At 35.6% G+C, this 14,118-nt stretch overlaps 1 protein-coding gene and 1 pseudogene across 1 annotated transcript; one reads left to right on the forward strand and one right to left on the reverse strand.

Moving 5' to 3' along the window:
- Positions 1–6,470: 6,470 nt before the first annotated feature.
- On the forward strand, positions 6,471–10,100 carry LOC111400582 (annotated as a pseudogene).
- Positions 10,101–10,934: 834 nt separating this feature from the next.
- Positions 10,935–13,590, reverse strand: LOC111400590 (G2/mitotic-specific cyclin S13-7-like). The gene is made up of 8 exons (XM_023027998.1): positions 13,318–13,590; positions 12,822–12,945; positions 12,680–12,737; positions 12,381–12,587; positions 12,107–12,232; positions 11,763–12,011; positions 11,328–11,671; positions 10,935–11,256 (listed from the first exon to the last, which is right to left on the reverse strand). Exons 1-8 carry the CDS (start codon positions 13,361–13,363, stop codon positions 11,115–11,117), a joined length of 1,296 nt encoding a protein of 431 aa, XP_022883766.1. The 5' UTR covers positions 13,364–13,590; the 3' UTR covers positions 10,935–11,114.
- Between the last annotated feature and the right edge of the window lie 528 nt (positions 13,591–14,118).

Consider the following 14,118-nt stretch of genomic DNA (forward strand, 5'->3'; position numbering starts at 1 on the left):
ACCTATTTTTATTGTCATACGTACAATGGGACGTATGCCGGTGGTCGTGGATGGCCGAAATGCCATTTTAAGCATAACAATACTAATGTCATTTCAAGTGTGAAGAAACGATATCGATGTCGTCGTAGTTATTATTTCAGCTAAAATGATTTCGAAATCGTCAGATTTGTGATGAAACGAGATGGATAACATTACGTTATTTCACTATTTGGTACATAATGATATACATGTCGTTTCTTTAAAATTTTACAACTTTTAACTCGTTTCAGTTTATATAACATCTACAACGACCTTAAAGTCGTTTCTTCAAGAACATAACTATATGTATATCGTTATACCTAAAAACGACGTTTCGACCATCCTCGATCGCTCGACATACCTCCAAAATGTGTATGACGATGCTTGACATACCTCCGAAATGTGTGAAAGACAACTATGAAATCACAAACGTTACCATAACATCGTTCGAGTGAGATTGAACCGGCTCGATGACCTATTTTTATCGTCATACGTACGGTGGGACGTATACCGGTGGTCGTGGATGGCCGAAACGTCATTTTTAAGCATAACGATACTAATGTCGTTTCCAGTGTGAAGAAATGATACCGATGTTGTTGTAGTTATTATTTCAGCTGAAACGATTTCGAACTCGACAGGTTTGTAATGAAACGAAATGGATGTTGTTTCAGGAATGATTACACTAAGACGGTATCGATATCGTTTTGAACGAGAAGAAACGATATGCGCCCAACCCTCGTTAAGCACTGAAGCAATGTGTATTTAACATTGAAATCATGTAAACGTCGTTTATCTCACACGAATGGGTTCGATATCGTTCTAGTATCAATTTTAAATGAAACGACTTCTAAGTCGTTATGTGTGGTCAAAACGAATTCTATATCGTTATGCAAATCAGAGAAGCAGTGTTTATTTAACATTGAAACGATATACACGTCGTTTTGTGTCTCATGAACGAGTTCGAAATCGTTTTAGTATTAATTTTAATTGAAATGACTTAGAAGTCGTTATGTATGGTTATAAGGAGTTCTAAGTTGTTACGGCAAAATCAGAGAAGCAGTGTGTATTTAACATTGAAACGATATGCATGTCGCTTTGTGTCTGAGAAATGAGTTTGAAATCGTTTTAGTATCAATTTTAACTGAAACGACTTCGAAGTCGTTATGTGTGGTCATAACGAGTTCTACGTCGTTAGACAACTCAGAGAAGCAGTGTGTATTTATCATTGAAACGATATACATGTTGTTTTGTGTCTTAGGAATGAGTTATAACTCGTTTTAGTATCAATTTTAACTGAAACGACTTCGAAGTCGTTATGTGTAGTCATAATGAGTTCTACGTCGTTACGCAATTCAGAGAAGCAGTGTTTATTTAACATTGAAATGATATACATGTTGCTTTATGTTTCAGGAACGAGTTATAACTCGTTATGTTAATCTGTACAAATTTTGAACTGGAATGACATTCATGTCTACTGTAATGACATAAACGTAGTTTGTCTTCCCTGTGAGAAAAAGGAACATGAATACTTAAAATACTTTAATTTGACTCCAACGGTATAAAAATATTTCAATAACGCAATGACTACAAAATCTAATAAGTCGCTTCATTCAGTTGAAATAATAAGTACGAAGTCATAAAGTTACAAAACATGATAGTGTTACAACCTTGAGGTTTACTACTAGTTGCTTGGCCCGTGCAAGTGGATCGAACATGACCAATTTTCTTGCACCTGCTGCACTTATGAGCCACATGCATCTCTCCGACCGACCTTCTCCTCTTTTTTGACGGTCGCCCGCCCTGTCTTCGTACCAATGGTGGAATACTTCTCTAACTATCACATTCTTAGAAATTTGCCATTCGACCTCGTTCGACAAAGGATATACGAATGTAGAATAAACTTGCTTCCAACAAATACTAGTGTAAAAGGGGCTACATAATTTATAGTCGTTGTCTCCTTTAAACCTTGCTGCAGCAATTGCATGCACACATGAAAACTTGTCCAAATCAAATCTTCTATACATACATGTCATTTCGTAAAAATCCACAAAGTGTTGTTCTAAATTGTTACCAACTTGATAAATGTCCAGAGAAACCTGATTAACCCCCAACCCATATGACTCATAATATGTCATGCATATCTTTTTCTCTATTGCTGGCGAGTTGGGTCACACATTTTTCTGCTTTAACATGTCTTTCATAAAACCACCTTTGTAGTATCCCATGAATATATTCTATCAAACCAACTATGGGAAATTCTTGAGCACTATTCAACAAATCATTTATAGATTTCGCATTATTTGTAGTCATGATATTGTAACGTATCCCAGTAAAATACGCTCTAGCCTAATAATTAAAATCTTCTTCTAATAGATACTCTTTGATGCCCTCCTTTTTACTTTATAGAGCTACCATGTAGGACTCAAATTTGGTTACAGTATAAGCCTCTGACGCTGTCCTAAACAAAGTTGCAATATCACACCGTGGAAAATTTGTCTTCAAGTTCTTTTGCAAGTGATATGTACAATTACCATGATGAGCAAATCGAAACGCATTTCTAACTCCATTTTTTATGCACGTTGCACGGTCATATATAATCACAAGGTCATCCGTATCACCTATTATTAACCATAACTTCTGAAAGAACCAAGTCCAGGATTCATCATTCTCCGAATCAACTACTCCCCATGCGAGTGGAAATATTTGAAAATTTGCATCCTGAGAAGTTGCTACGAGTAGAGTACCTTTCATTCTCGATGTCAAGAATGCATCGTCTACAGAAATTACCTTTCACATTGAGTTTAGGAACCCATGTATACTTGGTCCTAATGCCATAAAAAGGTACTTGAAGCACCGATCATCATTAGTATGAATGAATGTCAGCGTACCAGGATTTTGCATCTCCAAAACATGACAATATGCTAACAATTTCGCATAACTCTCACGGGGTTTCCCAGGAATCAGTCCACAAGCAAAATTTTCAGCTATGTACGCTCTAGTATAGCTTACGGTTATGCCGAATTCTCGACGAATGTTATTAATAATGTCCATTGGTCTGTAAACTCGGTTGACATCTTCATACTTAGGAGCGATGTGGTTTCCAATAATCATATATAGAGCATGCCTATGATCTCTGCGACGAACACTCATGGAGCAAGAATGATGATCATTGTACTTTCGAACTTCGAAAATGGAACTTTCTACTATCTTGGTTGCTCGTAAGCGCCACTTACAATTTTCATCAATACAAACAATTGTATAAGTGCTCTTATTTGACTTCTTATCTTTGTACTCAAAGTGGCACTTCATAGCTAGCAGCTACAATTTTGATATTAGGTCATATTTCAATGGAAACAACTGGTTGACTCGCACATCTAATCGTTTCAAAATTTTACTGATATCTCGTAACAGAGTGAACTTACACTTGCAGATACAATCTGAGTACATTCAACATCATTACCATTTATTATATCTCTACTACAAGGTTCATGCGTGTGTAACTCAAAATTATTGTCATCTGCCACAGGAGAATTAAGCTCATCATCTACTCTTTGGGGATTATCTTCACTTATGTCAAAAACCATTATAATCTACAAATATTCCATCACCATTGTCATCATTACCATCGTTGTCTGTTCGATTATGTTCCTCCTCGTTGTTCATATTTCCAATTTGTTTTCCACCATTTATTACTAATAAACATCCTTCATCACCAAAATCTTCTCGATTCTCAACAATTTCATTTAAAATACTTACACAAAGAAAATTTCTGTACAAGCAAATATAAACCACTTCACGTCGTTGTCACAATCAATTATAATTGGTGCAGCTAGACCTTTAGACATTATCAGGACAAGAACTGAAATCTCCATTTTGTATAGACTCGTATCGATATTCAATGCCTCCTTAACTTTATCATATAGTTCCATGTAAGAAATTATTTTTGCAACAAGAATATGTATTGTTTTCTTTTTGCCATTTCCAGAATACTTTCATTTTCATGCGCCTTCAACTGTCTGCTCATATTCAATTGGATAACAAACCGATATCCATACCATGTCCATGGTGTCCATAACCTGTAACTCAACATATAAATTTCATCAAATTTCAAATATCATACAGTATTGATAACAATATGTACATTGTCATGGATTTCAGAAAACGATATCTATGTCGTTCACGATTTCATAAAACGATATGGATGTCGTTCTGTACTGAAAAATCAAATGCATATTTCACGTGAAAACAATGAGAAAAAAGCCAATAATCCTTCACCACTTCACATTTCACTTCAATTAATACTAAGGAATACAAATAAGGGGTAATTAGAATAAGATTGGGAAGTAACCCATTTAAAGCTCCAATCTAATCATAAAATAAATTCGAAATCATTATTGAAAAATGAACATCACAAATACATATACAACAACATGAATAGATGATCCAAAATAATTGAGAAAGAAAGTAACTCAAATATTGAAAATTTACCCTACCCTCCTTTTCCAAATGTTTAATAAAAATATAGCAAGACTTTATTATTTACTTCAACCAAATGAATGTTCAAGGGAATGAGAATGTAGATTTTCTGATTTCATTAAGTAGAGAAGAAGATGATGATAAGAAAATTAACGTGGAGGCATTTATCGTGGTCGAGTCATTCATAGAGGAGGGAATGAGATTAGGATTGAAAGGAAATTGAAATGAAAATTAGGGCAATAATATCATTTTATATACAATGATATTTTAATTTTTTATAAATTCTATTTTTCATATTTAATAACTTTAGGCCTTTTAACTAAAAGTTTTAGATCTTGACGTTGGACAAATATTTAGTTTGACCAATTCTTTTAAATCGATCCCCCAAAATTTTATCCATCAACTATCACCTCTCTTTTTACCTCTTTCTTCAAATCCCTCTCCGCTGATTTTTTTTTTAATATAAATTATGTAGCAATAAATGGATCTTGCTTCAATTTGCATATGTTTTTTCTGATAACATAATACGGCTTCTGGGATTTAATTTATAAGCACGTCCATTTTGGGGTTTCTGCTCAAATTTCGAAAGAAAAAACTGAAAACGTTTTTTTTTTTTTTTTGGGTTTTGGATTCACATTGTTGTACTATTGTATACCCTTTTAAAAATGTTCAGCTGGTTTGAGTTTTGACGTGATTGGAAGAATAAAATGGGTTTCAAATTTGCATTTGAAACTTCTTTTACTGTTTAATTTTGAGTTTTTCTATCCCGGGCAGAAGAAATATCTTCTATCAATTTTTTTTCTCTGATTGGAAATTTTGTGTTGAGTTTTGGAGGGATTGGTCATTTGCTTCCGCAGGAGAGCAATAGTCCGCATTGAGGTAGTAACCATAAGTTATGTGATAATAATTATAGTAATAAAATAATATTGCTTCTTTCAGTTCTAGTTAATGCTGTCATTATATGTATATATAGGCCAAAAAATTACTGGACAGAATATTGTTATTCTTCTAGGTGTTTTGATCTTGGCATGTATGATGTAAGAATGGGAAAACTTTTTGATTTCTTGTTTTGTGAATATATGATTTATTTTCAATGCTTTTCTACTCAGATTCTGCCTGAATTTTGGGAAAATTTACATTGATATTGGTTTTCTGTAGTAATAAAAAAATGTTGTAGTCTTTATGCAAATTTTAGGGTGAGATTGTGCACTTGGGTAAATCAGGAGAATTGTATTTTTTAACAAAGGCGGAAATATGGAAAACTGGCTTCTGTATGCTAATTATTTGTAAAATTGTTATGCTTGTGGGACGACTAAATGAGTAGTTTTGCAAAACTATTGGTGGGTTTTCTATAATTTGGTTGAGCGAGGAATACAAGGAAGTACGTGTGTGCTTTTTCTTTTTAGTCAAATCATTATCTTGCCATACAATGGTTGTCAAGCTGATTAAGAAACATCAATATTGGTTGTTTCTTTATGTTGTTGGTTGCTCTGAATCTTTATTAGATTCTCTGCCATCCAATTGTTGCGGAAATTTTTATAGATTTGTGTTGAGTTTTTGGTACTCAAGTCGTCACATTTGGAATGTACCGGTCAATATAGTTCAGGCCTTTCTGTTGTTATTGGTTGTTCCTTAATCCCCTCTGTATATTTAACGAGTCTGATTCATAAAAAGTGGTGGGATCATGCTCCTTGGAACCGAAATTTGTTTCCTTTGTTTAGGTTATACAACTAAGAACTGTGGTATCCTGTTTTTAATTTTTTGAAACTGCTTGGATTTTCTCCCCGTTGCTTCTTAAGATTAGCTTTCTTAATTTTGTCAGTTTTTCCCAATATCTTATTAGCAAATTCAACTCTGACTCAAGAAATGAGATCACCCTTTTGAATTGCATTCCACTTTTGTTTCCTTGGTGTAAATATCTGTTTAGTTTCCTACATACGATTCTAATTATTTATCTTGGTTTATCAACAATTAGGAGATGAGTATCACAAGTGAAACTGAGGAAAGAATAATTTCCAAGAATAGTGCAGTTTCACCATCTGTTTAAAAGAAGCTAGTAGTGGAGGAAACTCAGGAGAGAATAGTCCATTAAAGAAAGGTCCCTGGACTTCTGCAGAAGAAGCAATTTTAGTTCAATATGTTACTAGGCATGGAGAGGGGAACTGGAATGCGGTCCAGAAGCACTTGAGCCTTTCCCGCTGTGGGAAAACCACCTGAGACCAGATTTGAAGAAAGGTGCATTCACTCCCGAGGAGGAGCGACGGATCATTGAACTTCATGCTAGAATGGGAAACAAATGGGCTTGAATGGCGGTAGAGGTGTGAACTGTAATCTCATTTCAGCTTCTCTTTAGTTTCATTGATAATCAATCCCGCGTGGCATTTAACTGCACATCTTTTATTATGATTAGGGTATTGTCTACTGAGATTTTGATGGATTTTAGAAGTATTATAAATCCTACTGAATTTTGTGGATTTGAATATATTTCCACAAATTCCAAAAGAATCTTATCAAATATGGTGAAATTTCAAAATATTTGGTTATATGTGTTTTTAAGCTTGAAATCTATCTTAATCTTTTGAAATCCCTCTATTAATGAAATCTTTATAAATTCACTATTTATTGAGGATATCTAAATTTAAAAAAAAAATTGAAATCCATTAAAATCTCAACCAAGGACACCTAAATTTAGAAATATTTTTAAAATCCATCACAATCACAATTGAGGACACCCCCTTGAAGTTATATATTTCAAAATTAGTATTTGCTTTAATTTATCGTTCTCGTGATATTTGAATCTTAGATATAGCATAAAAAACACTGTCATCAACTATAATGAAGTTTCATGTTGGTAATCACTGAAATCTGCTTTTCAGTTTTCATTCATATTGGTGAATCGGTTAAAATCTATTATTTTTTCTTAAGTGGTTCGATGTGGATGACCTCAACATTTGATTTCAATAACTTCTTTTTGCATCTTAATTAATTCAATATCTCACAGCCTTACCAAGCATAAAGAGACTAGTTAGTAACTACTCGAGGTTTACATTTATAATCAAACATCATCTTGTCCTAAAAAGCATGTTGGTGGATCGATATAATTTCTTTTGATGATCAAAAAATGATTAGCTTGTCTTCAAAATATTTCAATATGTAGAGTCATCAATAGTCGACCACCAAGGTTCTACATGCTCAATTTCACAAACCCAAATCAACACCTCAAACCAAACGACCCAAGAACACCTCAAAGCCTTCACCTACGGTTGCTAGAAGTTTACTCACTTAGAGAACCACCACTAAGGAATGTTAAAGCATCAAGAAGAAAGCCACAAAGGCAAGGTGAAGGATGAAGCAGAAGACAGCAGAGAGAAAACCATAGAATCGTCCCACGAATGCACGGTCTTATGGAAGTCGAAAATGAGCAAGAATATATGGGCATCAATTGGACAAAAAGGTAAGTCCATAAGGTTGCAATAATGGGTCATGGGCCGAATTAATATCAAATGGGTTGTAGAGTGGGTCTCCAACAATACTAGCCATTCAAGTAGGTAAATAATCGAGCCATGAACTACACAACTTAATTCAGTCGCTTCAAATGGTCTCATTAACTTTTTAGGTCTGGTCGTTTTAATTTAGGTGTTGATATACTATTCAGTCATTCGGTCACTGCCGACTGAAAAATTAAACCGGGTTAACATCATTGCTCGGGAGGTCGTTTGACAATAATTTGCCCAACAATATATTTATTTAAAAAATGCTTATGCTTACTATTCTCTCGTAAAGTTTGAATTCGAAATGTATGACTAGAAATCCCACTATGCTTGCATCAACACAAATAAACATAAGCTTTCTCTCGTGTATATTCATCTCTGACGCATCTTAGAAATATTCTTTAGTAATGTGGACTTCCAAAACAGATAGAGCATTCGGTATTTGCTATTCTGGCTGTATTTGTTCTTATTCATTACCCTCGTTTTTTCCCATAGTTGCCTGGCCATACAGATAATGAGATCAAGAACTGCTGGAACACTAGAATGAAAAGAAGACAACGTACTGGTTAACCAATCTACCCTTCTGAAATATGTTTCCAAACATTAAATGAGAACCAAGGAAACGAGGACTTTGGAACTTTCTCTCAACATCACAACCTCTCACTATCTTTGAAATCCCATCTTTGGAATTCAAATATTTGGAACTTAATCAGCAGTTATATACACTGACAATTCGTGATATTCCTCAGACTAGCTTGCTTGATATTCCTGCGAGTAACCTGCTAGAGCAAGGTCTCAACCCTTCTTACAATGGAAAGTCTGCTCTCAACTTTCTACCCATCAAAGCGTTTTGGAGGATCAGAATCTTTTTACCCAGTTTAAATGCCCCTGTTTATGATGTTGCCCCAGGAGGCATTCAATATCCGAACGATGGTTTGGTGCAGATTGCTTAATCTTTTGCACGCCCTTCTGCATATGAAAAATAACTCAAATTCTGACCATCCACCATTCAGGAGTTAAATTCACGACCTCCATTCCGCTTTAAATGGCGACTCTAGCTCTGAGCCTCATTGGGTGATTAAGCTAGCTCCCTTCTCTCCAAACTCAAACAGGTAATTGGCGCTCACCCTCTTCTCGACTTTCTCCTTCCCTTGAATGTGTTGATATTTTGATCCAGACCCCTCCAACTGAAAACACCAGGTCGTGTAGCCTTTCCCCTTGAAACAGTGACTTGTTGGATGCTGTGCTGTACGAATCACAAAATATGAAAAACTCGAAGAATAATCCTGTAAGCATACTTCTCATGCTTCAGTTATGCCCATCGATGTAATGGATACTTTGTCTCATGATTTTCTCGATACACAATAGGAAACATATGGTAATCCAATCTCTCCTTTAGGTCATTCTTCCTTTTCATTTAGAGAATACACCACCAGCAGCAGAAATCCATTGAATGAAATCCAATCGATTGAAACCATGACAGGTGTGAATTATTTATTTCTACAAGAACCACCTGTATTAGTTTTTTGCTATGCTAATTATATTACACTCTTATTTTTAAGGATGCTATGTTAAAGAAGCAGCAGTCGAGCCTGTCCCAATGCAATATGACAACTCCGAGACAGCAAACCTGACGAACTTCTCCAGGCCCGGCTTCTTGCTTCGCTCCAACTGCTTTGTTCCTAACAATGACCATACTGGGGAACATTCCCTGCTGAAAAATGCATTCGGGCCATTTCTTGTTGAGGAATTGAGCCGGGACTACAAGCAAATGGACAGTGGTGCTACTTCTTCGGCAAAAAATGTGGGGCATAGTTCTTGTGCACGGAATACTGTGTCTACTGCTAGTCAATTATTCACAATCGAGGAAATCCCATTTATAAAATGACCCGGTCAGAACCTTTTCAACTGTAGGATTTCCGTGGTGAACGAAGTTCTTAGTTTTAACAGTTCATTGGAATATCATATTGGCTTCAAAATCCGGGACCGTTCTATGATGTTTGTACGAGTCTTGGAAGGTTCAGAGATGGGCACTAATTTGTGGATGAATGATTCTTATGATAATGTTGTATGAATGATTTCTGGTCCTTAACTTGAGGTTTTCAGTTTTCATGATATTACACGTGCACATGTGACAAGTACCATCACATTCTGGATAGTATACTAATAGATGTTAAAGAATAGAATAAGCACTAATTTTTCTGTCTAAAGTATAATTAAAGAAAAGGAAACTTATTGTGGTTCACTGCATAAGCCATAATTTGTACAATCAAAAGTATAATTAGAAAGGAGTTAACTACACAAATGTTTATAGCGATTCACTCTCCATGCAAGCTACGTTTACTTTGAGCGTCGTAATAAAGAATTAGATTACATGATCCCACGTATGTGCAAAACTAGCATCTTAAAAAGTGCTTACTACTATACAATGAAATAATACATCCACTTTGAGTGTCGTAATAAAGAATTAGATTACATGATCCCACGCATGCACAAAACTAGCATCTTAAAAAGTGCTTACTAGGAATATTGTTGCTCGTTTATATGTTAATTTTGGTGTTCTATGTTTTGACATGCATCCTTTTCGTTGGCTGAACTGCCCCCCAATCTGTTTGACGCCATGCCAGGTCTGAATTTTTCAATTTCTACAAACATACTATTATTGTTAACCCATTTTCGAATTGTTCTGTATGTATCGTAATGTATTCTGGCGTTGTTTTGAAGGATGCAAACTGAACTTTTACGTGTCTTTTTTCAACATTAAATTTTGCACTTGTTCCAACCTTCCTGAATATGGTCGAAAATGATTTTACATGATTTAAAACCCAAATATTAACCACGTGTTTTTTCAAAAAGTCGCTATTACAAAATTTAATAAAGAAAAAACGTTAAACTTCAGCGGCAAAGAACTGAAAAGAAATTAGATGTCGCCAAATTTCACGAGGGAGATTCAACAAGTGCCACACTCTAATTAAAGATGCATTTTTTGTAGTTACACATCATTGATTTTACTGGAAGTAAATCAGAACAACTTAGAAACAATTCCTACAAACTGAGAAAAACATGGTGACCTAAAACTTAAAGAGAGATAGATCATGTCAGTAAAATGATCTCAGACATTCCAACATATCAAGCTGGAAGAAGTAGATTTCTTGCTGGTGGAAAAAGAGCAACAGCAGCCTTATCTGGATTCGAATATTTCCGCATAACTGCCTTGAGCTTATTTTCCGCTGCACCAGAGTGGATTTGGACCAAGAATTTTGCACACTCCCTGTAGAGAATGACACGAAAAGTTAGTATGATGTTTTGGGATTACAGATTTAGAGATATGTTTATACATACATCAGCTGATCTTCACTGTAGCCTGTATGGTGGTTAAGAGTTTCATTCCAAATGGGAGTTTTGTTAAGAGTGCATCGGGCTGCATAGACTGCAGCTGCGGCAAGCTTTGAGGGGCAATACTGGATGATGGTTGAGTAGTGCATCAAACCAAGTTCAGCAAAGAAAAATGCCATGCTCTCCATCTGTTCATCAGCCTTGAAAGATGCCTTGATGTATCGAACCAGAAAGACATATGGAGTTGGAACTGTCAAATACCACTCCAATTTCCCAAGAATTGCTTTCTCCATTAGAAGAACTTGCTCCCTGATATAAGCATTGTCTGATATAGCTATGAAATCATTTACCTGTATAAAACATTAATGCCTGTAATGACGACCATAGAATGACAAATTAAGCCTTATTTACAATAAATATGAAGTCCGGCAGTTTACATACCTCTGGTGCCCATATCTCTTCATACTTGCAGGCAATTAGCATAGAGCTGATGCCAACCAACTGAAGTTCCCTTCTTCGAACAGTCCTCGTCGAAAGAAAACGGTCTACTATGTTAATTGTGAGGTATAAACTTTCAGGCATCAGTTCAAACTTCTTGTGAACTTCAACCAACCAGTCTACAAGGATCTCTCTCATTTTAGAATTGATTTCTGGCTGCGAATCCATGTAATCACCAACTCGGGCATCATCCTGAGCACAAGAGAATAACATATATACTGAGTCTTGTCCTCGATAAACATGAGAAAACGAAGAGAAACAGAGTAAGGGAAAGAAAATTAGCACACCTCTGCAACTTTGTAGAACTCGTAGATATCCTCAACGTACTCCACAGCGGCCAATTCATTATCCACATCTTCTGCATCAATGTTTGCTATTGGATCCTTTGGTTTCTTGGTAATTCCACAAGCAGCCTGAAAAAATCGATCAGTTTACAGCAGCACAAAACAGTGCAATGCCACGGCTTCAATACAACAACAAACAAAACCATTTCTTTAAAAACTTCGATATAGCTTCAAATAGTTTCAAGAAAATAAGATCAGATGGGATTGAAATGGTAACCTTGCTTCGAGCAGTGAGGGTCCCAGTCAGAGTTTTTCCGGTCTTCTTTGATGATTTTCTTGCAGTCCTCTGGCTTTTCTCGTCTTCATCAGGACTAATGACAATTACAGCTTCCTTCTTCGGCTTGACAAATTCTTTCTTCTGAGTTGCGGCTATCGGAACACCCTCTTTTCCCACGACTCCATTGACAATTTGTGCTAGTGGTTTCTGCAAATTAACAACAGAAATCAGTTACTACTTGCTCTGTACACATGCAAATAAACGAAATTTCTTGAACGCTAGAAAATTCAAGAATTTACCTTACTGTTCTTCTCAGCAGCGGCTTGTGCATTTGCAAGTAATTGAGCACAAAAGCTTCTGAAAGTGAAGATTACCTGAAAGTTAGGTCAAACATACTCAAAACCAAAAAATCATTCTGTTTGTTTCTGAGAGAGGGCATACCTTGTTATGGGCCGAGAGATCTGAGTTTGAGGCTTCCCCTCAACAGCTGGAGCTGAAACAAGGTTTCCAATGTCTCCGAGAGCTCGCCGATTTCTTCCTTGTACGTTCTTTTGCTTTCCTCCAACTGTTGAATCAAAAGAAAAAATTATATATGATTATTAAATCAAATCCAAATACAAATAATTTTATCCAGAAATAAAAAATATACCACAAAGAGGGTAAAGAAACTACGAAAAGAATCAATTGAATAAAATTCTGATCAGAGTCAGTCAAGAATCAAAATCTCAATACCCATCACAGTAGTCACCGAATGAAAATCCAGAAACTAATAGTGCGGAAAAATAGAAGACCAGTGAATCCCACGATTGACCAATACCCTTCAAAACTCAGCCCAACTCACCATAAAAGAACCCAATCATCATATAAAATAATGAAATCACAGAAACAAAGAATGTAACTATGATCCGTAGTATAAAACTTGAATATTTTCGCTTACGATTGTTGCCTCTGGGTTGTTCTTGAACAACAGCTTTTGAAGCCATTTCTAAATCCTCTTCTTTTTCTTCTTGATTGATGTTCTGACTACCAAAAACCCCTCCAAGACTCGCCCAAAACGATGACAGAAATACCTGGAGACGACCGTTGCGAGTCTCTCCTTCTGGGTCTTCGGTCGCCACAATTCAAAAATCTTTCTTTATCTAAACTTCTCTCCCTTTCTCTTTCTAAAAATTCGTTCCCTGAATTTGCTATTGAATGGTAATGCAGAAGAAAGAAGGGTTTGGGGGACTGATTGGGGTATATATGGTTGAATCGTCGAGACGCTTCTCTTTAACGGTCATATTCTTCTTTTTCAAATAAGAGCCGTTAATCAAAGATTAAACGGTTAAGATCACTGCTCCGTGGCTTTCCAAATTTGATTACTAGCCGTTGTAAGGGAGAGTACAGCGGAGCCTAGAATTTTACCGTTTAAACTATTTAACTTTTCTTTTTATTTTGAGTTTTTTTTTTCTTTTATTACATAAATAATTCATATAACTTAGCCTTATGGCCATAACACCAAGAAGATATTCGAGATTAAAAATGTTTAAACTCTAACAATTTAAATTATTAACTGAAGCAATTCGAAGTGATATAACAAAAAATAAAACTCGAGTTCATGTCTCTCAAATGCCCTTCTACAAAATTTTGGTGTGTTAAGGTTTTAAGTACAGGAAAATGCTATGGGTACATAATAGTGTATACATAGCATTAGACTCCCCTCACATGAGGGGGGCCCACACACAATAAAATATTTATG

Source organism: Olea europaea, chromosome 1 (genome assembly GCF_002742605.1).
Source record: "Olea europaea var. sylvestris chromosome 1, O_europaea_v1, whole genome shotgun sequence".
In the NCBI taxonomy this organism is placed as follows: Eukaryota; Viridiplantae; Streptophyta; class Magnoliopsida; order Lamiales; family Oleaceae; genus Olea; species Olea europaea.